Source organism: Micrasema longulum, unplaced genomic scaffold (assembly GCF_059751315.1).
Source record: "Micrasema longulum isolate JH-2025_06_02 unplaced genomic scaffold, ASM5975131v1 h1tg001665l, whole genome shotgun sequence".
NCBI classification, from domain to species: Eukaryota; Metazoa; Arthropoda; class Insecta; order Trichoptera; family Brachycentridae; genus Micrasema; species Micrasema longulum.
The window spans coordinates 122,332-147,543 of NW_028278844.1; the positions used below are offsets into that span (position 1 = coordinate 122,332).

Here is a 25,212-nt window from a genome sequence, read left to right on the forward strand (position 1 = left end):
TTCATTACAATATTTGAGTTTGTCCAAATATTTGTAGACAAAAGACTGGATTTTACCCCCCCGGGAGTCATTAAGTTAAACAAATTACAACAGGGATGGAGAATACCTTAAATAAGGGAATATGGAAGTCTAGGCATTTACAATCCAGTCTTTTGTCTACAAACATTTGGACAAACTCAAATATTGTAAATCGATTTCTGTTTTAACCTGTATTCAAAATTTTATTATTTTTCATAGACTTTATTTAATTCTGTTCTTTCTCCATAGTATTTACATATAATGTTTAATACATCTTCAGTAGAATGTTGTTATTTGCCTAGTAGTTTTAACAATTATTGTACCTGAAATAAATTGTGGTCTAATACAATTATTAAAATATCAAATTATTTATTTATCTTATTGTTATCAAAAACATTTTTCACTTTGTGGTATGACATTTTACACTTATTTGTTTATAAATTTGTATAAACCACTTTAATTTTTTATTACACTTCGACCGGTTTCGAGGTTACTACCTCATCGTCAGGAATTTAACTAACTTATAATTACACGCGTTGCTATTTATATAATAAAATATTGAATGAAAGAGAGAGAGAGAGAGAGAGAAAGAAGATAAAATAAATCATAACGGGAATAGTTTTAAAAGAGGACTCGAAGTTAAATTTAATTAATTATTTATTATTTGTAGTTTTTGATTAATGGCTTTACTAATATACTAATTTCTTTACTAATTTCTAAGTTGTAACCTCGAAACCGGTCGAAGTGTCATAAAAAAAGTGGTTTATACAAATTTATAAACAAATAAGTATTTATTTATCAATTCAATATATCGTTTTGACTTTTCTACCATTCATTAGATGTATTTTATGACTCATGTTATTATAAAACTTTTTTCAGTTTATTTAATTTTATGATTTAAATCATAAAACCTATAAAATTGTGTTTTGTACTATACTTCTTTGTAATGGTAAGAAAAAAAATAATTAAATGTATGTTTTTTTATATTTTTGGTTTTTCTGTAATTGAGGCAACACCTTATGCGTTTTCTGTGGTTTTAAAATATAGAAATAAGGTTTTTCTACACAATAAACTAATGATCTGAGATCTCGTGTGAATGCAAAGAAAACCATATCTTTAGTCTATGATAGTGATGGGAAATCATACAATTTTAAATGTGCGCTCGCACATCACCACACACACTCAATTGTGTACTACAAACGTTGTGTTCAGCCCCACCTAACGGTGTTTTACTAACTAAAATTGTATTGTGTGAAGTTATCTTCAGTGTGGCGGTATACACCGCCTAGCTTAATGATCTTTTGTTAATAATAATTTATTGCGTACTACAAACGTTGTGTTCATCCCCTTTACTAACTAAAATTGTATTGCGTGAAGTTAACTTCAGTGTGCGGTATCCACCACCTAGCGGGTGTTTTAGTAACTAAAATTGTATTTTATGAAGTTAGCTTCAGGGTGTTGTTATTTAGGAATGTGCTGTATGAAGTTGTAGCGAGGTGGTAATCAGTAATACCACCTTGACATCTAGGTACCGTTTGACAATAAATTGGAATTTAATGATTAAATCTTACGTTTGCTTTTTAGATATTTGTGTGGCGATATTACTTCATTAATACAGTCGAGCCTGGATGCAAGAAAGCCCAAGAGACTGAGACATTTTTCTCTTAATAAGAGGTCTCTCTTATATCCATGCTTTTATGGAGGTCTACAAACATAACCAGGCTTCCTATTCCTATTATTTATTTATTTAATAAACGTCCAAAGGGCGGGCTCTTACAATATACAGTCAAAAGTACATATAAAATATTATAGAAAATACACTTGACATGTAATTCATTCTAAAAAAAAAAAGGAAATAAAGTGAACATGAATGGAGAAACATATTAAATAGGGGAGAATTGAGGGGATGGCCATTCGATGGATAGGATAGCTGATTTGATAGCAGCAGGAGTGGTGTGGAGCGAGTCCAACAGCTCAGCATAATTATCAGCTGTTCTGTGGATGCTCACTGGGGGCGGGGAGAATGCTGGGTGAAGTTTGTCCCGCTGTACTCACACTGGAACATGTGTCGGAGTCTGGTGGTCCTCATGCATTAGAGTGAGGTCAGCAATTGTCCTTCATTTTTTTTAAAAACAGTGTTTGAAAATGGCTAAATTGTATGATTTCCTTACTTTTTATGAGACTTTTTTGTCTGTGTGACGAAATTATAAATGGAATCAATTATAATGTAAAATTCATAGTAATAATTATGAGCTTATCTGATTTGAACTTATATTCATTTTGTTAAATAAATCTGTTTTGAAAATACATTATTTTAATTTGAAAAAACCTCAACTTCATTTCTATTTTAAAAGATAAGGACCCTGCTGTTCCGGACGCGTAAAATCGAATAAATTAAAATAATACAATAATTAGAAAGGATCCCCGGTAAATGTATAGAACTGATGGCTGGGCTCTCAATAAAGATAAAATGGTCACTTTCGAGCCTGGCCTCAGTATTACCGGGGAAAAATAGCTAGGTTAAAATGAATAAAATGTACAAAAATATATTATGTAAATGTCATGTTGCGCGCGTCGCGGCTGCCGACGAAATGGCCCGTACGGGCATTGAGCGCCCGTATTTACGCCACCTGCGGCCGGCGGCATGTAGCGAGTGGCGGGGAAAGATTACCCCCACCACTCCGAGGCAGCCGGCGCGGGTGGGATGGCCGACTCACGGAGCCCGACGCGCACCGCTTTATAAGGCGGTCAATTAGAAATATTAAATCAGTTGAGTTCCTAACTCTGAACAGTTCACACGTGTTTTATTCCGTTCTCCGTCCTGTTCGCCTTCCTGCACTTCGCTCTTCGCTCCGCTCTGCCTGCTGACTGCCTTCGCCTCTCTGCACCACTTGGACCGGGTGGAAAGTCCTTTTCAGGGCTATTGAGGTTGACTTGCGGTCGGCGCAGCTGTGCTCCTACCTTCCGACTTTGTCTTTGGCTCTGTCTGGGAGGGCGGCTTCCCACTTACGCCGGGAAGCTTGACTGCGGCAGACGCGGGTGACGAACCGGCGAAACTTTCATCGTGGTAACGCGTACGTTACATTTGGTCCTTCGGAGCTAAGGATCGTCGCCAGTGGTCTCCAGTCTACAACACACCTACAGCATGCCGGTCAACAGATCGCCTGTGTCGACGCGTTCGGGAACGCGTCGAGACGCCGGCACGGAGCACGAAGAGGAGCTTCAGGAGCCCCAACCGGGGTCTGTACGAGCACATCAGGAGGAGCCCCAGCCAGGGCCTTCACACGACTGCCAGGAGGAGCCTCATCAAGGACTTCTGGAGGAACAAAAGGACTCGGACGAGGGATCCGCACCCTCGGAGCGGTCCATCTCATCGGCGACATTTCGCCGACAGATGGAGGAACGCGAGGCGCATCACGAGAGGCAGGTGAGCAGCCTCAACGAGATCATCGCCGCGCTGAAGGCCGCCAACGCGAGAGAGGACGCCAGACGAGACATGGCAACCCCCCTCACGCCCACCATCGAGAGGGACCTCACATCGCACGGGACGTCGGAACCGGCTCACAAGCCGCTGCCGCTGACGTCAGACGCGTCTAGGACCGACGCAGCCCTCAGTACGAGGGAGGCTGCCGCCGCACGCCACGCCGCACGCTACGCCGCTGATCCGGAGGATACCGGAGCGGCGTACATCCAGCAGCCGAGCCACTACGACAGCAGCCGGGCGAGAGACGGGGCCGCTTGGAAGCGCCCTGTCACCGACGCGGAAGCAGCCTTCAGCACAAGGGAGGCCGCCGCCGCACGCCACACCACACGCTACGCCGCTGATCCGGAGGACACCGGAGCGGCGTACATCCATCCACCGAGCCACTACGACAGCGGCCGGGTGAGAGACGGGGCCGCATGGAAGCGCCCTGTCGCCGACACGGAAGCAGCCTTCAGAGCAAGGGAGGCCGCCACCGCACGCTACGCCGCTGATCCGGAGGACACCGGAGCGGCGTACACACTTCCGCCGAGCCACTACGACAGCGGCCGGGTGAGAGACGGGGTGCCACGGAGGCACCCGGTCGCAGAGGCGGACTCCAGGACGAAGGAGGCCGCCAACACACGCTACGCCGCTGATCCGGAGGACACCGGAGCGGCGTACACATTTCCGCCGAGCCACTACGACAGCGGCCGGGTGAGAGACGGGGTGCCACGGAGGCACCCGGTCGCAGAGACGGACTCCAGGATGAAGGAGCCCGCCAACACACGCTACGCCGCTGAGCCGGCCTACGCCGGAGCGACAAACGCACATTTACAAGGCCGCTACAATGAGCGGCATCGGGACAATGAGGCGCCACCCGCACACAGCCGAAGGGAGGACGCCGACGTACGCTACGCCGCCGGGCCAGGCGAGCCCGTAGCGGCACGTACTATACCACTGGGGGGCTACGAGTTTCGTGACCCGGTGAGCGCGTGGGTACAAGAGGGGCTACCCACGGAATACATGCCGCCGGGTGCCACCGGCGAGCCTGTGACAAAATACAGACAGCCGCCGGAGTGGCACACGTTCATGGCGAGGCAAACCGGCGCTAGGGATCTACCGCAATTCTCCGGCGACCCGCTAGAATGGCGAATATTTAAGGCACAATTTGATCAATCGACACAGATGTGCTCCCTTACAAACGCGGAGAACATTCTCCGTCTGCAACGAGCCCTCACAGGACGGGCCAAGGCCACAGTGTCGTCTTTGCTGGTAGATCCCCGAAATGTGCCGGACATTGTGAAGATGTTAGAGGCCGCCTTTGGACACCCGGAGATCGTCGTGGACAGAGTACTGGAGCGGATAAGAAAACTCCCTAAACTGGCCGACAACGCATCCCTGGAGGCCCTGACGGACTACGCGGTCGCGATAAGAAACGTCGTATCGACCGTAGAGGGCCTCGATGGAAGCCACCTCTCCTCCCCGAAGCTTCTGTCCGAGATGACTCAGAAGCTGCCACGAGTCGAGAGGATGATGTGGATTATGTCACGAGCGGATACCGTGAGAAAAGCTACCCCCAGGGATCTGGCACTGTGGCTAGCGAGACTGACCGGTGCAATACCGAATGCGGGTTGCATCGGGATCAGCACGGAACCCGCCCGAGTGGAGAAAAGGCGTACCCAAGAAAGGCACGTGTTTCTCACTCAGGACAAAAAATGCCTGTTCTGCGACATGAGTGGACACGCATTCGGACAATGCCGGAAGTTTCTCCGGAAAACGGTAGAGGAGAGGTGGACAATTGTGCGTGCCAAGTTCGTGTGCTACGGATGCCTAGAACCGGGACACAAAACGACCACCTGTGAAGCGGCGAAGTGCGACGAGTGCCACGGGCGGCATCATCGGTCACTACACCGCGAGAGAGTGGACAGTACGCCGAACGAGCAAGTCTTATTGACAAGGCGAACGGAAGTCCCAGTGACCTTCAAGGTAGTGCCAGTAACCTTGAAGGGCCCGCGTGGGTCAATGGAGATCCACGCACTACTAGACGAGGGTTCATCGGTAACTCTCCTCGAGGAGGATGTCGCCCGTGCAGTGGGCGCCACCGGGGCCTGCGAGGAGTTGAGACTCATCGGTGCCAGTGGGAACACGGACACGCTACAATCACAGCGTGTATCCGTAATCCTCGTTAAAGGAAACAGAGAATTTGGTGTCCAGGCACAGACGGTGCGGGTCATGGATCTGCCGCACCGCAACCGAAAGAGCACCAAGACACACGGGCCAGGCATCAAGCCGAAGATGTTAATCGGTCTTGATTACGCCACCCTAATGGTATCTACAGGCCCGCCAGTCCTACAAGAGGACGGGCGGCTAACCATCGAGACGGCCCTAGGAGCCGTCACCTACGGCGGGGCTGTGCACCCCGCCTTTGAATTACCCCCAGACGGCCAGGGTGAAAGGGACTTAGCGGAACTGGTAAAGAAGAGCTTCGCCGTTGACTCGCTAGGTGTAACCACCCTGGAACGTTGCCGCGCCGCAGATGTGCGAGCGGCGGAGCTCATGAGCAGCTCAACCACACAACTACCATCCGGACGATGGGAGACCGGTTTACTGTGGGCGAAAGACGGAGATTCTTTGCCCTGCAACCGGCAAGCAGCCATGAAGCGGCTGCACTCCCTGGAAAATAAACTACGGAAGGATCCGATACTGGCGATCGCATATCGCGCCAAGATGGCGGACTACATTGAAAAGGGATACGCCGTCAAACTAAGCCGCGAGGAGGTAGACGCCCACCATTCGCGCAAATGGTACCTGCCCCACTTCGCGGTGACAAACCCCAACAAGCCTGGCAAGATAAGGGTCGTGTTCGACGCCGCCGCCCAGTTCCAGAGGACGGCGTTGAACGACCATCTACTGACGGGACCTGACCTGCTTTCATCCCTCCTCGGAAACGTGATCCGCTTCAGAGAGGGACGAGTAGCCATCGCGGCCGACATACGGGAGATGTTCCTGCGGATAAGAATCCGGGAAGCCGACCAGCAATCGCAGCGGTTCCTATGGCGGACGCAGGACGGGCAGGAGCCCGACACGTTTGTCTTCGCGTCCATGATGTTTGGAGCGAAGTGCTCACCCAGCAGCGCGCAATTCGTGCGAAACACAGTCGCCCGAGCACACGCGAAAGAATTTCCCGCCGCAGCAGAGGCGATCGAGCACAATATGTACATGGATGACTACCTAGACGCCACAGACAGCGAAGAAACAGCTGCAAGCCTGGTACGAGATGTTACCCTCGTACTCGGCAATGGCGGGTTCCGGCTCACCGGGTGGGCTTCAAACAAACCAGATGTCCTGGAAGAAGTAAAGGCCGACGACCGGGCCAATACAGCAGTCACCATAGGGGAAGAAGTAATGACGGAGCGGGTCCTCGGGATCGTATGGGATCCCAAGAGCGACCTATTTATATTTCGGCACGGAGCCGAAAGTGCAGCCATCCCGGAGCGACCCACCAAGCGCGGCATGTTGAGCGCCGCCATGAGTATCTTCGACCCAGTAGGCTTCATTGCGTGCCTCACGATACGGGCGAAGATATTGCTGCAAGCCATCTGGAGGACAAACACAGGTTGGGACCAACCGCTGCAACCGGACCACGCCGAAAAGTGGTTGGAATGGCGCGACCTGCTGGCAGCGAACGGCTGTACAATACCGAGATGCTCGCTGCAAGGGCAGAAAGAACCCGTGACACTGCACGTGTTCTGCGACGCGTCAGAGCAGGCATGCTGCACAGTGGCATACTTTGTGGGGGCCGATACCACAAGTTTCGCAATGGCGAAGTGCAAGGTGGCCCCCCTAAAGCCTCTGTCAGTGCCTAGACTAGAACTCCAGGCAGCGCTACTAGCGGCAAGGATGGCCGCCACCATAAAAAAAGAGAGTCGAGCTCTCATCACCCAAACCGTGTTCTGGACGGACTCGAGCACGGTCCTGTGTTGGCTGCGAACCGACCCACTGCGGTACAGCACGTTCGTCGCAAACAGGCTGGGCGAGATTGACGAGCTCACAGACGTACGGGACTGGAAATGGGTCCCCACCAAGGACAACCCAGCCGACATAGGGACCCGCGACAAGGGCCCACCCGACCTTGCGAGGTCGGGACTATGGTTCGGAGGCCCCGGCTTCCTGAGAAAAGGGGAAGCCGACTGGCCGAAAGAGAAGAAGTTACTACAACAACCGGACGAGAAGACGCTGGAGCGGAAACAACCCCGCCACTTCGTGGGCCACATCAGACGGACGGAGGCCCTACCCCAGGTGCAGCGCTTCTCGTCGTGGACCCGACTCGTCAGGGCGACGGCATGGGTGCTGCGATTCATCGCACGATGCCGCCGCCACGAGTCCCTACCGTCCCCAGGGGGGACCTTTGAACTTCACGCCTCAGAAACACGGGCCGCAGAAATCATGCTGCTGAAGCGGTCCCAGGAGACGGCTTTCGGAGAAGAGCTGGAGCTCCTGAGACGAAAGGCGCCTATCCCGCCGCACAGCCGCCTCCATGCAGCGGCACCCTTCTTAGACGAAGAGGGAGTCATCCGGATGGGAACGCGCATCCAAGCGGCACACAGCTTCGCAGAGGACTGCAGCGCGCCGCCTATCATGGACGGGACCTGCCCATACACCCGGCTGCTGATCACGCACAGCCACCGGAAGGGTGGCCACCCGGGAGTCGAGAGGACGATCGCCGACCTGAGAGCCAGCTACCTCATCCTGCGACTCCGCGGGGCTGTGAGGAAGATAACACGATGGTGCCCGCTGTGTAAAATGCTGCGCAGCCGGCCCCAACCCCCGCTGATGGGGCAACTGCCTGAGGCCCGACTGGCCTTCAGGACGCCGCCGTTCACGCACTGCGGGCTTGACTTCTTCGGGCCGATGATGATCACCAACGGCCGAAGAAAAGAAAAGCGCTATGGGGCACTGTTCACCTGCCTCACCACACGCGCGATCCACCTGGAGCTAGCGTCGTCCCTCGAAAGCGACTCCGCCATAATGGCCATAAGAAGGATGGCCGCCCGCAGAGGCTGCCCACACGCGTTATACTCGGACAACGCTACCAACTTCAGGGGAGCGGACAAAGAGCTGAAACAGGCCGTAGACGAGCTCCTGGCGGACCCCAGAATGCTCGCCGAACTTACAGTTCGCAAAATTGAGTGGAAATTCATTCCGCCCTCATCACCTCATATGGGGGGAGCGTGGGAAAGACTCGTGAGATCTGTAAAACGAGCCCTCCACGCAACCCTCAACGAGCAGGCTCCAAGAGAGGAGACCCTCAAAACCATATTGGCTGAAGCAGAGTACACCGTGAACAATCACCCGCTCACGCATGTGTCAACCAAGCCCAACGACGAAGCACCGCTGACCCCGAACCACTTCTTGCTCGGGTCAGCCAATACACAGCCAACTCTGGCATATTATAACAAAAAGGAAGAAGGGGCCTGCCTTCATAAGCAATGGAGGATCGCCCAGAAAATGGCCGACATGTTTTGGCGCCGATGGCTGAAGGAGTATCTTCCCACCTTGGCGCACAGGAAGAAATGGCGCGAGCCCGCGCCTCCAATACAGGTCGGGGACCTCGCGCTCATCATGGACCCAAATCTGCCGCGGAATTCTTGGCCTCGCGGCAGAGTCACCCGTGCAGAACCAGCAGCTGACGGACAAGTACGAGTCGTCGAGGTGCGGACCACCAACGGCACCTACACCAGACCAGCGGTGAAGATCGCCGTACTAATGAAGGAAGAGGAACAACGCGCCCAGCAGGAAAATAGTACAGACTAGCTGCACGGGGGGAGTGTTCCGGACGCGTAAAATCGAATAAATTAAAATAATACAATAATTAGAAAGGATCCCCGGTAAATGTATAGAACTGATGGCTGGGCTCTCAATAAAGATAAAATGGTCACTTTCGAGCCTGGCCTCAGTATTACCGGGGAAAAATAGCTAGGTTAAAATGAATAAAATGTACAAAAATATATTATGTAAATGTCATGTTGCGCGCGTCGCGGCTGCCGACGAAATGGCCCGTACGGGCATTGAGCGCCCGTATTTACGCCACCTGCGGCCGGCGGCATGTAGCGAGTGGCGGGGAAAGATTACCCCCACCACTCCGAGGCAGCCGGCGCGGGTGGGATGGCCGACTCACGGAGCCCGACGCGCACCGCTTTATAAGGCGGTCAATTAGAAATATTAAATCAGTTGAGTTCCTAACTCTGAACAGTTCACACGTGTTTTATTCCGTTCTCCGTCCTGTTCGCCTTCCTGCACTTCGCTCTTCGCTCCGCTCTGCCTGCTGACTGCCTTCGCCTCTCTGCACCACTTGGACCGGGTGGAAAGTCCTTTTCAGGGCTATTGAGGTTGACTTGCGGTCGGCGCAGCTGTGCTCCTACCTTCCGACTTTGTCTTTGGCTCTGTCTGGGAGGGCGGCTTCCCACTTACGCCGGGAAGCTTGACTGCGGCAGACGCGGGTGACGAACCGGCGAAACTTTCATCGTGGTAACGCGTACGTTACACCTGCTTTTGAATGACAGCTTCCTTTCCATCTTTCCCGACATAGTCAAACATGGCCCCTTTTTTAAAATTTTTTATTAAATTGTATTTGTAAGAAAATAAAATTTGAAATAAACCATTCTTGGAACATTCTTTAAGTACTTGATTACATCTTTTTACCTCATTTGTAAACGTCCTAACTATGAGGGTCGCCATCAATCTACGGAGTTGCCCCGCCATGCCAGCCAATGGCGGAGGACCATTGGCGGAGAAGGATGGAGGAGACTCGTCCGGGAGCATGGTGGTCACGATCTTCGTAACCGAGGGAATAACTAGGACGAAGATATTTACACACAATTGAGTTGATAAATATCAAATGCCAGATGTCAACCCATTTTTTTTTTCGGTATTTGTTCTACAAAATGTAGATTTTTTTTTTTATCATTTCAGTACTGTTCAAATTAAAACAAATCCTCATTATTACAATAAAACACTGTTAAATAACTCTGTTCCAATTCAGAAGCTGGCAGGTCCACACGGATACTGTGGTGGATCATTGTGGACATACCTGCGTTTGATATTTATCAACTCAATTATATTTTCATATTGGCATACCTAATACTTTACTTTTTGTTTACATACCTGTTCCGGACGCGTATAATGTAAATATAATAAAATATGTATAAACTAGCTAGAATCCCCGGTATTTATACGACTGAGTGCTAGGCTCCCAATAAAGATAAATGATTCACTTTCGAGCCTGGCCTCAGTAATACTGGGGCAAAATATAGCCTTAGAATACTTAAATGTAAATGTAAAGTAATATTAATTGTAAATTTAGCCCTAGAAAGGGCCGCTATATTGTAATTACCATGTTGCGCGCGTCGCGGCTGCCGACGAAATAGCCCGTATTTACGCTACCTGCGGCATGTGGCGAGTGGTGGGGGTAAGCCACCACCACCACCCCAAGGCAGCCAGAGCGGGTGGGACGGCTGACTCACGGGGCCCGAGGCGCACCGCTTTATAAGGCGTGTATTTCGCCACAAAAAATGCACCATTAGATGCGGGAAGGGAATGGTGATGACGATGATGTATAGGCAAATTTAAAAAAATGTATTTCTTAGATAGTATTTATTCTTATTCTCGTTATTTACAAAAGATAAAATATTTTGCAAATTAATTACTTACCTATTAATCTTAAATACATTTATTTACATTTAATAATATTTACAATGAGCACTAATAAAAATGATAAAAATGAATCTTAATTTACATTACATAATAAAATTCAAATCACAATTTTCAATCAATCAATGAGTTTGTTAGGACCTTAAATTTCAGTATGTCTCTCTGCCGTCCTTTCGTATAGTAAAATGTGGAATTTTTACTACGGTCTAGCGATGGGAAATCGCCCAATTTAAAATGTGCGCACGCTCATCACAACGCTCACTCAGTGTACTAGAAAAGTGTAATGTTCAGCGCTACCTGGCGGGTGTTTTACTAACTAAAATTGTATCATGTGAAGTTAGCTTCAGTGTGCGGTATACACCGCCTAGCGGGTGTTTAAGTAACTAAAATCATGTTGCATGAAGTTAGCTTCATGGTGTTGTTATTATTATTCTAGTTGGATAATTTATATAGTGCCATTTTCGTGAAAATCACCTCAAGGGCGCTGTACAGTAAATAGATATCCCAACATGTCATGCAGCTGCAGAGCGCATGGACGATTAGGATTTCAGTTCCTACAACAACAACAACAAACCATCACGCCGTTTCTTCGTAGGGATAAGCAGAGAGGATAGAATGCCATATCACTTTATCTTGGCATACAGAATTCGCTTCCTCTACATTCATACATCTTCTCATGCACGCACGCCGATTATTCCTAGTTTTGACATGTCCATCTTCAAGTATTTGATGGACTTGATCGTGCCACGTCTTTCTCGGTCTTCTTCGTTTTCTGCATCCATCAACATTCGCATCGTAGATCCTTTTAGCCGTTCTTTCGCTGTCCATTCGCTCTACATGTCCAAACCAACGCAGCACCCCTTTCTTGATTCTGTCAATGATGCAGGTCTTAGCCTTACACACTTCACGGATCTCGACATTTGTGCACCTATCATACATCGTCTTACCACACATTCTCCTGAGGGATCGCATTTCGACAGCATTCGTTCCTTATTTCCAAATATGATCTATTTCAATTATAACAGATGGGAGCTTGATTACAGCACGTCTTGTAGCTACAGAGCGCATGGAAGGTAAGAAATTTAGTCCCCATTCACATGATGTTTTCATTTGGCAATGAAGTTTAGTATCTGAATGATATACATACCAATTAATAATGAATAATGTTTTCCCTCTCTGTTGCAATAAATTTTAAAAAATAAAAATATTAACAATCCCCAATTACCACAGTTTTTACAACTTTTCCGAAAGTATATCAGAGGCAGACAGATGCAAAGCCAGAATTTGATGAAATGACATTTCAATTTTTTTCCCAGTTTATGATCATGTCCATTAATTTTGACGAACTGTAAGTATTATAGTGAAAGAACCGATGCATTAAGATACTGAAAATACAAATTGATGCTATAAATTATTATAAATCACTTAAAGAAAGTAGATTCTTTAGGCTTTTGTTGAACATTTGACGTTTGGATTTGCATCCGTCTGCCTCTGAGGTACGGATATGTACACTATAGTGTGGCAAATTAATTTTATTTTCATCTAATTCCTATTATTTCCATACATTTTCATTTCCTCACTTAAGCGTTTTCCTCAGTTTAACACCTTTTTTCTTGCTCCCTTGAAAAATGTAAAAAGGGGGTGTTACTGTATATAAATGATTACCGCAGAACATTCAACGAAGGTCCTTATTTTATCACTGGAGTTACATATTTATGCAATTACATATATATTTATACATAGAAAATTATTACAAAGCAAAGTAGAAAGACACAATGGTTTATAGTAGACTCGGTGGGAGTGGAAGCGGGCGAGAGATGTTTATAATTGAATTTGATTCAGTGATCGTTTGAAAGAAGACAACTTGTTATCAAAGAAATCAAAACTGGTGTGTTGGTTGGCAGACCAAAGAATTCTGGGCATAGGGAATGAAAACCATAGTTAGTTCTGTGGTTAACGATATGAAAGAGTAAGTTTTGTCTGAGGTTTCTAGTTGGGATATTTAATTTTATTGAGCTCAGTAGTTCAGGCGCATCAAAGAGTGAGTTGAGAATTTTAAACAGGACTAGAAGGTCGGATTTATTTTGACGGTCTTAAAGAGAAGATATATTTAAGCAAGTTTCTAACTCATTATACGTATATTGGTCTCTGGATAAGCCCAACCATATTTGCATGTTTTGGGTATTTTTACAGGTTATAGCATATTTACAATGTTTTTACAGATCATAATAGCTGTAGCCGACCTAAACAATGAAACGCATATAATCCGGCCTCTATTTATCACATATAAAAACAAATATAGAATAACTTATAATGATAATTCCTGTTTGATGAAGCGCAACGGAATCTTCTAGATGGTTGGCTTGTCATTGTCTTTTTCACTGTCATAAAATTCATTCTTACAGTCCACCATCTTGTCAGCATCCTCTTGGCTGATGCGTATGTCGGGATCCGGTTCTTCCTCGATGCGCTCTTCTTTGAAAAAGCCATCACCTGGACAAAAATAAATTAAGTAATGGCGCATTCTCATTATATCGAAGGTACAAAGACTAAATGACTTAAAATTTAAGATTTCTAAAATGAAAAGCATCTTTTTTTTTATTAATTCTAAAACAATGTAGGTAAGACAAGCGTCATGTAAAAATATTAGGACTACGTAGGACGTGCTGACCGGGTGCTTACTGCCAGAGCAATGACCATTATAATAATAATAATGTAACGGACGGTTAAATATGTGAATGAAATGCAATAATATAGTTAGGGCCCCCGGTATCTGTAGGCTAAATGTTGGACCCACAATAAAGGATGAATATTCCACTTTCGGGTCTGACTTTAGCGATACCGGGGTACTATAGAGCAGGAATTTGTGTTACAGGCCCTAAAAAGGGCCTGAATCTAGACGTTTGACCCGTTATTGCCCTAACATGCATTTGTATAAAGACTAAGGACTGCCTTAAAAAAGGCATTTTGTAATTGATGTGGCGCGTGCGGCGGCTCCCAGCGAAGTGACCGGGCCGAGCGCCGGCACCTCCCTATATGCACTTTAGGGGAGGCGCGCCGGCCGGGTATAGTGGGAGCGGTATTTCCCCCCCCACTCCCGTATTGGCCTAACGCCGGTTCGGACGCAGGTAGCGGGAGCCCGCAACACGCCCTATATAATGTGTACATTTAAAATAATAAACATTGAGTTCGCCTCGAGACATCAAGTTAGTCTGATCGTTTCATTTCGTCACCCCGCCCGACCTCCCGCTCTACTACTGGATCTACACCTTGGACTTGACCATCGCTTCACCCCAGGACTACGAACCAGTATCTTCCACCGACCTACGCAGTGACACCGGACTTGAGAGGAATTTCGAGACTTCATAACTTTCGGGATTTACTACCCCGAGAGCGACGACGGCAGCGAGACACGGCCAACACCTACCCCTTGCTACAGGATTGTGGAATACAGTCCAAACTGTTACTTGTACAGTACAAATAATAAAGTTTATTAACTAAAATAACAATTACTTTATCTACTACATACACACTTAGGTAATAGATTTATCTGGATCATGTCTAGTCTGCCTAACTAGGTACAACCTGTTTTAAGGCAGACAGTTTTATGCAAAAAATAATCAATAATATTACTACCTACTTGTTAATTTACTATACAGTTATACAATATTAATTTATTATTTAGGAATGTATTTTGAGTAAATTTTCCAATTTTTCTCGACCTAAACCCAGTAACCAATTTTTTACAAATTTATTCAATTGGATCCGGGTCATAGTTTTGCAATATTTGGGTAACATATTGAATATTTTGGGCCCCAGAATCCTGAATTCAGAGTTTGTGATAGACCCCATGACCCATCTCTAGTTTGACTTCCGGTAGTGTGGGAGTGTTCCTTTTGGGATTTGATAGAATAATTTACTTTCACAATTATTATTATTCTAAAAATATATAATTGCCTTTTATCTAAGATCTCAATTTCCTCAAATAACTTGACGCTGGGGTGCCTAAAGAGCTTTTTTTAAATTATTTTAATTAACATATTACAACAGAGATGAAGAACATTCAAGAGAAGGTAATATAGAAGTCTAGGCATCTACAGGGCTTATGACCTGTCAATGGCTGGTTTAAGTGGCCACTTTACACACTGTGTAACATTCACAATTCTACCTTTATTTGAACATCTATATTCCTTCAATTCTTTCATCCGTTGATGTTTGTGAAGTTAAAGAGCTGAAACCTTTATTTATGCGAGTGAGATTCATCTAATTGAATTATTTCACCTGCATACTAGGCAACGCCTGAAAATGTTATTTTTTCAATTTCTATACTTCTTCATGGACCAGGTAATTTATCAACAATATTTTGAGTTTGTCCATTGAAGGAATATAGATGTTCAAATAAAGGTAGAATGGTGAATGTTACACAGTGTGTAAAGTGGCCACTTAAACCAGCCATTGACAGGTCATAAGCCCTGTAGATGCCTAGACTTCTATATTACCTTCTCTTGAATGTTCTTCATCTTTGTTGTAATATGTTAATATAAACAGCTCCCCAGGGAGTTGAATCCAGTTCTTGTCTACAAAAATTTGGACAAACTCAAAATATTGTTGAATTATTTTAATGATTGATTTTTTAGCAGATTCGAGAAATTTTAATATTGATTTATTAGTGCCTCCCCACCCTATTATGCCATAAGTTATAATTGAGTTACATGAAATAAAATATAGTTGTTTGAGTTTAATTAGGGATAAGATGTTACGTATCGACTTGAAGATATGGGAAAGTTTTCTAATTTTTTAATTACTATGGAACATCGCGTAATGGGCTATATTGAAAGGTTGTTCGATTATCGATCAAAGGAACATTATTTTTTAAAGCTTTCCTAATGTGAAACTCATAAATCATAAAAAATATGCAAAGTATAAAATGGATAAATAAATGGCTATGACCTTACCTGGTACTTGATGCATCTGCACACTGGGAGCGTGTTGACACATCTTCAAGTTGTCGTAAACGTGTTTCGTGATCGTGTCCAAGTATTGTTTGCTATTGGCGTTATCTTGCCTGCAAATTAAAACAGCAAAGATGAAAACATATATTTATTTCTATTATTTATTTATCAAAAACATTATACATACATTACGCTGCCCTAGTTCTTGTATGTTCAATAGGCCATTTTTTTAAAATTGAGTTAAGAATGCCAATATGTTCATTATCTTATTACGCATTTATGTAGCTAAAATTTTGGCTTTTTCGACACATCAAATGAATTTCAAAAAATTTTTAACGTAAAACCGGGGTGATGAAAAATGTAAAAAGACGGTAATTGGGGAGAATATTTGTATGAGAATGTATGTGTTAAGTAAATAACAGCATTAATCGATATTATTCCTGGCCGGTTACCTTTCGTTCCCATCCTTCCTTTGACCCATCCTTATGGTACCTACCTAACCTCAAGATAGAAGATATTTAAAATTAGAAGATTCGGAAGAACAAAAAGAGAACAGATTTTAGAACAAAAACCAAACAACATTTTTGACTTCACATAAAATCGGATAAAGAAGTGGTTGGAATCGTCGCGCGTCGTGGAAAACATTGTCTCATTTAATAGTTCATTTTGTAATCCAGTGCCAGAAATTGAAGAACATTCATATTATATTAAAGGTAGGTATCCACTCCATGTACCTATTCCTTTTTCAAATATTTCCCAATTAACAAAACTGAATGAAATTCGATTTTCATTTACAGTCCGCCTTTTCGTTAACAGTATGAAGTAAAATGGGTCCTGAACATTTCAGTGTAAAAAGCGGGAGAACATAAAAATTAGGTTTTTTTTTTAGCTCCCTTGATAAACGTAGAAGGGAGGTTTCACTGTATATCGAGTACATTGTTTTATACTGATCTGTGGTAAAAATCTTCCAAGTCGTTTATCTCAATATGACGCATTTAGACTTGTTGCTATCCAGATGGTGGTGCGATACGCACAAGTTTGTTTCTTCGTCTTTTATTTTATACAGAGCAATATTTACGGTGAAATAGTACTAACCTGGTTGCTATGTCGGGGTGCAGAGTGAAGTCCGGAGCAAAGTATTCCAAGTATTCGGTATACGGGAGCTCATTGGATATATTCTCATCCACCAGAAGAGACGTCTCGTACGTCCAACATCTCGCTACATTTCTAAGAGTGTATCTAGAAAGAAACGAATTAAGCGTTATTATATTATTCATATTTAAAGCATTAACTCCGACCAATTATTTCAGGAAGCTGAACTTTTGAGGCTACGGGAGATCTATTGCCGGCAATGTCTTAAATATGTTTTTATGTGCCAACATTTATTTCCTAAAAATTTAGTCGAAGATTGAATAGTTTAATTAAAATCTCTTACTGTAAATCCAGACCCGGGCAAAGACACTCATTGTGCAACAACTATGGTGAAGGTGTATAGTGGGTTTTGCATGTTGGTTATTAGTGTACAGACGAAGAGACGGGTACGTCTCGAAACCGGTAGACATAGAAAAGTAGTTAAGTGGTTATATACAAATATTTAACAACATTTAGCAATCATTTTTACATATTTTTTAGCTATACAGTAGCTGTCTCAGAAATTGCATCACCGAATATTTTAAGTTAGAAATTGCAACCGGGGTAAATTTTAGTTAGTTTATTTTTTTAATAAACTAAAAATCAAACCTCACATAAAATTACATAACAAAAGCGTTGCCTTTTCTCATGCTAGGAACTTTAATTTAAAATGAGTAAATATTTGAAAAATGGAATGGCAATTCACAACGGAGCAGTGCCGAACTTGATGTATTTGGAAAAACAGGGATGAAAGCATGCAGAATGCTGTCAAAATGTAATATCTCAAGCGAATGTGCGGTAAAACTATGTACGATAGATGCACAACGTCAATATATTACTCCAAAGATGAAGAACATTTTATAAAAGGGGGTATAGAAATTTAGGCATAACAAGGGCTTATGATCTGTCTTCGGCTGGTTTAACTCACTGGTCAATTTGTCACTGACTCACAAAGCCGGCAATTCGCCGGTTTGTCTTTGAAGTGATTTTTTTTTACATTAAAACTGAATGACAGTAACTTTATTCATAAAAATGACATAAATAAGTATATTTTGGTTACTGATTTCATAATAAAATGTAATAATCACAATTTATTTCACATTATTTATTAGAAAATATTAATTTAGTCTAACGTTATTATAATTGAAAAATGTGTCAAAATTAAATAGTGTGCTGTATGAACAAATTATGTCATCTTTATTAGTAATGCAAAGGGTTAAGTGGCCACTTTACACACTGTGTAACATTCACTGTTCTGCCTATGTTTGAACATCTATAATACGTTTTATTTTTTTTTCCTGTTTCTATCTATTTAAAATCGAATGTATAGATATGCCGTTTCAGAATAGAGCTGCAAACGTGTTTGGAAATAATAATCACCCTCCGCCTCCCACGACGAGCGTGGGCACGTTGAGCGCCTTGACGAAGCGCACGCAGTCCCCGTGGCCGCGGGTGGACAGGGAGAAGCAGCCGAGGCGGTCTCCGGCCAGCGAGTCCGCGCCGCACTGCAGCACGATGGCCGTGGGCTTGTAGAACTCCATCACGTTGCTGATCACCGGCTTGAACACCTGCCACAGAACACAACATCAAACCTGTTATGGATTACATTCGTTTAACAAAATAATTTTTCTTCTTTTAAATTCATATTCTATTTTTAATGATAATATTTTTAGCATCTTTTATAAAGGTTGTCAGAGTCTTTTGTTTAGTTTTGTCTGGTAGTTTTTTGTATAATTTCAGTCCCTGCGGTGGTATTTTGAATCTTCTATATCCCCTAGAGAGTGGTTAATTTGGGGATTATTCAATTATTTTATGTAGGTACTTAACCTTAAAAACACGAAAATAAAAATTTGAATTTGCATGAAATGCATACAATGATTTTTTCCCTAAATATTAAGAAAATTTGGTAATATTGTATCACTTTTTTTAATATGGCATCACAGAATTTCAACTGTCATTTACATCATAGCAAAACTGTTTCACACTTTTATAATAACTTACTGTTTATACAATATTCTTTCCAAATTATGTTTATAACTTCAAATAATATTTCTATTGCCAAATTTTTTAACTTTCTGCATCGTAATTTATTGATGTAAAGGCTTTGTTCTTCCTAAACATGCGTCAACTGCATGTCACAATTTAGTAAAATGTCAAAATTAGACACTTAAACAAAATGGTCAATTACACTGCACCTACTTTGAATTTAGTTTGAGACAACAATTTACACATTTTTTCATAATCTTCATTTTATTCACTATTTTGGGTAAACGCGGTGGCGCAGCTCGGCATTTTTTGACAGATCAAATGAGTTTTGAAAAAATTTCAACTTAAAACCGGGGCTATAAAAAACATTAATTAGGGGAATATTTGAATGAGAATGTGTAGGAAAAAAATGGGACCTAAACATTTCAGCGTAAAAATCGGGAAAATGTAAAATTGAGGAGCATAAAAACGTGGTTCTACTGTAGTTTGTTTTTGTTAAAAATCAGTTTTATTATTTGTCAAGAAACTTTGTAGTACAATTAATTACTCTAATTTTTACTGCGTGCAAGAAATCATTTTTTTATCTATATTCCCATAGCACTGAACTTCCTCATTCATTTAAATAAGTCATTTTTTCGTTGCCTTGCAAAAATAACTTATGCGGCATTGTCGGCTAAGCGATAACTTTTCAAGATTCAAGAGAGAACAAAGAGAGAGAAAATAATGTCGGTCTTTGACCTGCACGTAGCTCTGGTCGTCGATGCCCTCCTTGAGCGGCACGTTGACGGAGTAGTAGCGGCCGCTCTCCGCGCCCACCTCGTACATGTCCCCCGTGCCCGGGAAGAAGTAGTTGCCGTACTTGTGGAAGCTGACGGTCATGACCCTGTCCGTGAGGTAGAAGGCCTCCTGCACGCCGTCCCCGTGGTGCACGTCTATGTCGATGTACAGCACGCGCGCGTGGTACTTCAGCAACTCCAGGATGCCGATCACTATGTCGTTAACGTAACAGAAACCTAAAAAAAATATATATTCATTAAGATATCCATCAATTGGCCATCCTTTCAATTCTCCTCTTTTTAATGTGTTTCACTTCATTTAACTTCATTTCCTTTTTTTAAAAATTAATTACATGTTTAGTGTGATTTTATCTTTTGTTATTTTCTATAATGCTTTATGTAATTTAAACTGTATATTGTAAGAGCCCTCTGGGCGTTGAATAAATAAATAAATATTATTAGTTCGTCGAAATGTTTGCAGACAAAAGACTGGATTTCACCCCCCAGGGAGTCATTAAGATTAACAAATTACAACAGAGATGGAGAACATTTTAGAGAAGGGAATATGGAAGTCAATTTTTTTGTAGAAAAGGACTGGATTCAACTCCCTGGAGAGTTGTTAATATTAACATATTACAACAGAGATGAAGAACATTTTAGAGAAGGTAATATAGAAATCTCGGCATCTACAGGTCATATGACCTATCATTGGCTGGTTTAAGCGGCCACTTTACACACGGTGTAACATTCACCATTCTGCCCATATTTGAACATCTATATTCCTTCAATTCTTTCATCTGTTGACGTTTGTGAAGTTAAAGAGCATAAAGTGGCCACTTAAACCAGCCAATGACAGGTCATAAGCCCTGTAGATGCCTAGACTTCTATATTACATTCTCTAAAATTTTCTTCATCTCTGTTGTAATATTTTAAGATTAACAGCTCCCCAGGGAGTTGAATCCAGTCCTTGTCTACAAAAATTTGGACAAACTCAAAATATTGTTGATCTGTAAGAAATTAAAACCTATCGAGCCGAACATAAAAGTATAACCTGAAGCTTCAAATTTCTTGGCGTGGTGAAGCCCCCCTGACCAGTTGATGGCGATGTCGCAGGCGCCATTGTTGAGCTTCATGGCGCCCTCCAGGGAGGCCCCCGTGTACATGGAGCAGAAGTCAAACAGCCCCTCGAACACGGGACAGTCGTCCCCGACGTTGAACAGGGTGAGATATTTTGTGAAGCCTGCGCCAAACAACAATATTATTAATTAAACAATGAGTACATTTAGTGCAACAAGAAATTGGATATAAAAGAAGGTTTTTTACACACAGTAAAAATTAGAGCATTTAATTGTTCTGCGAAGTTTCTCCGTAGTGTATGAAAAAATTACTTTGAAAGGTTGCAGGTTATGTGAACAAAAGTTAACAATAACCAATCAATTAGTGTTATAGCGTCCTTATTTAGCTTGATTAAAATGACAGCTGCCAAACTAATGCCAATAGTGTGATGGGAAATTACTGATCATTGATCATGTACCGATCAAATTGATTTAACCAGATTTTTCATGCAAACATTAAACTATGTTTTCGAAATTTGATATAAAATTGCAAAAACAAGCCTATTATAGTGTGTTTAAGACAATCGTTCACTAAAAATAAGACATTTATACTTTTTTCATGAACAACATCAAATGAATTATTTTTTTATTCTATCAATTTGTCCCATCTCTAACGTTTTTGCAAAATGATGTAACCCCATAAGAACATCATTAATAATTAGGTTTATTATCTGACCTCTCCAAAATCAGCGTCCCATTCCCTACTAATATTTTAACTCTCTTGGCCCCACCCAATAAACAGATATTTAAAATTTTATGTAAATATGTAGGTATAAATGGAATTAAGTTGTAAATAAGTTATATATTATGTAAAGTGTATGTAATATTAAATACTAACACACTAACTTGTATGTATAGTACTAACACATGTGTAAATATTTAAATAAGTCAATCTTGAACTTGACACTGGCTAGAACACCCCAGTTAGGAGTGAAAAGAGCCAAAAAAAAACTAAGAAAAAGAAGAAGAATAAGGTTTATTTTAGTTTTAAAGCTGATTTTATATATTTATGCTGATTTATATGTCAAAAATTGTATGAAAAAAATAAATGAACATGCCATATACGAATGATTTTTCGTGTGTCAATATAAATCACTCCTTAGACATATCTACAAAGTTATGTCTTCACTTTTGCTGACAACTTTCTTCTAGAAATTAAAACAAAGAAAATATATATGTCTGTCTCACACAAATGTTTGTATGTGTACAGTGATTTGCTCTCTTTTTCCAATTGTTGAGGGCAATACAATATTTTCTGAATCTAAGATGCAGCTAGTAAAATAATAATGTGTCTTTGATAATACGTCAACATTTAAAAATCTTAAAAAATGCTAGCCTGAACCATCACCAGACTAACTGGTAAGCTACTTACTCTGAATATTCTGAGGAGTGACTCTTTGCAAGAATTCAATGTAATCTTCGCTGTGAAACCGTCTCATGTCGTGAGAACTGGCTCTGTAGGGCCTGTAAATCTGCATTTTATTGTGGAGGCCATAGTTCAACACTAAACTGTGGATCACTGCCAGTCTGTGCGGCTTCATAGGATGCCCCGGACCATAATGGAAGTTGCCCACATCCGCGTTATAAAAATACGACACTCTTCTATTACTCATCTTAATTCTTATTTTCACTCACTCGCCTGCGGATAATAGTATTCTTTAAACTGCAAAATGATTAATAGAACCAAAGCGATACATAATAATCGTAAAGTAAGATTGAAATCGTTGATCATGACAGTTTAAAGGTTAGAAATGCGCAAATTTCAAAGCAACGCCATTACTTCAAATTTTAATGTTCCGTAACAACTGTCGAACACGTGGTCTCTGTAAAATATTATCATTCTGCGTAATTGAGAGAAATTATCATTAAAACTGTAGCGAGAGTAAAATAATATAATAAATAACAACAAAATCTAAACCTAAAATGACGCCGCGTCAAACTGACAATTTCGCCTTTGCCCATTTGCCCAATTTGCCGGAGTCTGTTTCATTTCTCTATGATCTTGATCTATGACAACATATTTTTATTGGTAATGGTTCGAGGGTTACAAAGAAAAAATCCAAATAAAAGACATATTCGAAAGAACCTTTTTTAATGGACAACGTCAAAGAAAAAACGTTTTTTTTAACGTTTGCACTATTTAAAACTTGATTTAGTTGGTCTGAAAACATTTTTCTTGGTAATATAATTTAGTATGGAATTAGAAAAAAAAAAAAAGTAGTCTATATGCTGTTTAAATGCGATCTGTCAGGTGAGTGTGTCGTAAAACGAGGCATGGCAGGTGTACAAAAAATGTCGAGATCCGTACATTATGTAAGGCTGCGACTGGTATTTTTGACAAAATCAAGAAAGGAGTGCTGCGTTGGTTTGAGTTTAGAGCGAATGAATGAAGATCAGCTAAAAGGATTTACGATAGAAATCTTGATGGACGCAGAAAATGGGGATGATCGAGAAAGACTGGGCATGATAAAATGTAACAAATATTTAAAGACAGAGTGATAGTGCGTTATATTCTCTCTACCCTTCGTGTAGAAGCAACGTGATTATTTGTTTGTTTTGTTTTTATGATACAGTTGTTACAACACTATTTTAAAATTCAGTTTATTACAAAGACAGCAATTTTTTCCCGAGAAAAACGATATAATCCGAATTCAAAAAAGTAAAAGCAAAAATATTGTTTAAAGAGGAGAATTGTAACATTTATATTTTATAATCTTTTTTAAAAATAAGAACAGGACATTCAGGCGTCAAAACATGATTTTTTATCTGTTATTTATATGTATAATATTGCAACGCTCTGTGTTGGGTCATAATTAGACAGTTTTATTTAACAAACAATTTCATATTCATTTTTTTTAGCATTATAGCAGTTTTAAGTTAAATGTAAATATGGTAATTAATAAATTTCCGTTAAAACCTTCATAATTTATATTTCACTTTATCTTCCATTTTTATTCAACCAATACTTTCAATTTGATGAAAGAGCTTCAATTAAATAACTTTAACTACTAACTAACTAACTAACCATCACGCCATTTCCCCAGAGGGGTAGGCAGAGAGGATAGAACGCCACACCACTCTGTCCTGGCACACTTCCTTTGCTTCCTTCACATTCATACATCTTCTCATGCACGCACGTCGATTATTCCGACTTTTCACATGACCACTTTCAAGAATTTGTTGTACTTGATCATGCCATGTCTTTCTCGGCCTTCCTCGACTTCTACAACCAGACACATTCGCATCATAAATCTTTTTAGCCGTTCTTTCATCATTCATTCGCTCCACATGACCGAACCATCGCAAAAGACCTTTCTTAATTTTGTCGATAATGCTTAACTCAGCCTTGCATTCTGCTCTAATTTCGACATTAGGGCACCTATCATACATTGTTTTTCCGCACATTCGCCTGAGGGATCGCATTTCAACAGCATTCAGTCTACTTTCGTCCCTTTTTTTCCAACTCCATGCTTCGCTTCCATACATTAGGGTTGGTACCAGAACTCCATTATGAACTGCTAATTTAGCCTCTTGCGATAGACACTTATTTGCTACGACAGACTTTAAGGCACCATTAACTCTGTTACCGGCACTAACCCTCCTTTCAATATCCTTGTCCATATTTCCATCTCTAGTAAACATACTACCCAGATATACAAATTCTTCGACCTGTTTCAAACTATCTCCATTTACTACAATCTTACATTCAGTCATAGTTACATTTCTTTCAAAGACCATGACGTTCGACTTTTGCACATTCATTAGCAAATCACTCTCCTTGCACACTTCGTAAACCTTTGTAACCAAGGATTGCAGTTCCTCTTCGCTGTCAGCTAGGAGGACTGCGTCATCGGCGTACAGAAGGCAACTGACAGTAAGATTACTCATTTTCGCTCCCACATCCATACTTTTCAATTCTCTCATACATTTATCCATGTATATGTTGAATAACCACGGTGACATAACACATCCCTGTTTGACTCCTTTAGGGATGTCAAACCAGGAAGTTAATGACCCATTTACCCTTACACACGCTACACTATCTTTGTACAAGGAAGCAA

At 42.2% G+C, this 25,212-nt stretch overlaps 1 protein-coding gene and 1 long non-coding RNA gene across 2 annotated transcripts; both read right to left on the reverse strand.

Annotated features, from left to right (window-relative positions):
* Positions 1-964: 964 nt before the first annotated feature.
* LOC148274379 (uncharacterized) lies at positions 965-10,408 on the reverse strand. The gene is made up of 2 exons (XR_015824306.1): positions 10,028-10,408; positions 965-2,381 (listed from the first exon to the last, which is right to left on the reverse strand). It is a non-coding gene; the product is annotated as an uncharacterized LOC148274379 (long non-coding RNA).
* A 711-nt stretch (positions 10,409-11,119) lies between these two features.
* Positions 11,120-23,134, reverse strand: HDAC3 (histone deacetylase 3). Its single transcript, XM_088237202.1, has 7 exons — positions 22,524-23,134; positions 21,088-21,276; positions 19,999-20,273; positions 18,655-18,842; positions 17,239-17,382; positions 16,147-16,256; positions 11,120-13,684 (listed from the first exon to the last, which is right to left on the reverse strand). Exons 1-7 carry the CDS (start codon positions 22,762-22,764, stop codon positions 13,542-13,544), a joined length of 1,290 nt encoding a protein of 429 aa, XP_088093328.1. The 5' UTR covers positions 22,765-23,134; the 3' UTR covers positions 11,120-13,541.
* Positions 23,135-25,212: the final 2,078 nt, after the last annotated feature.

Coding starts and splice junctions, on each gene's coding strand:
- HDAC3 (XM_088237202.1), bottom strand. CDS start 22,764: ATGAGTAATAGAAGAGTGTCGTATTTTTATAACGCGGATGTGGGCAAC. Junction 20,274..21,087: donor CAAGAAATTTGAAGCTTCAG/GTTATACTTTTA, acceptor TATTTTTTTTAG/GTTTCTGTTACGTTAACGAC. Junction 18,843..19,998: donor ACGACCAGAGCTACGTGCAG/GTCAAAGACCGA, acceptor GTTCTGTGGCAG/GTGTTCAAGCCGGTGATCAG.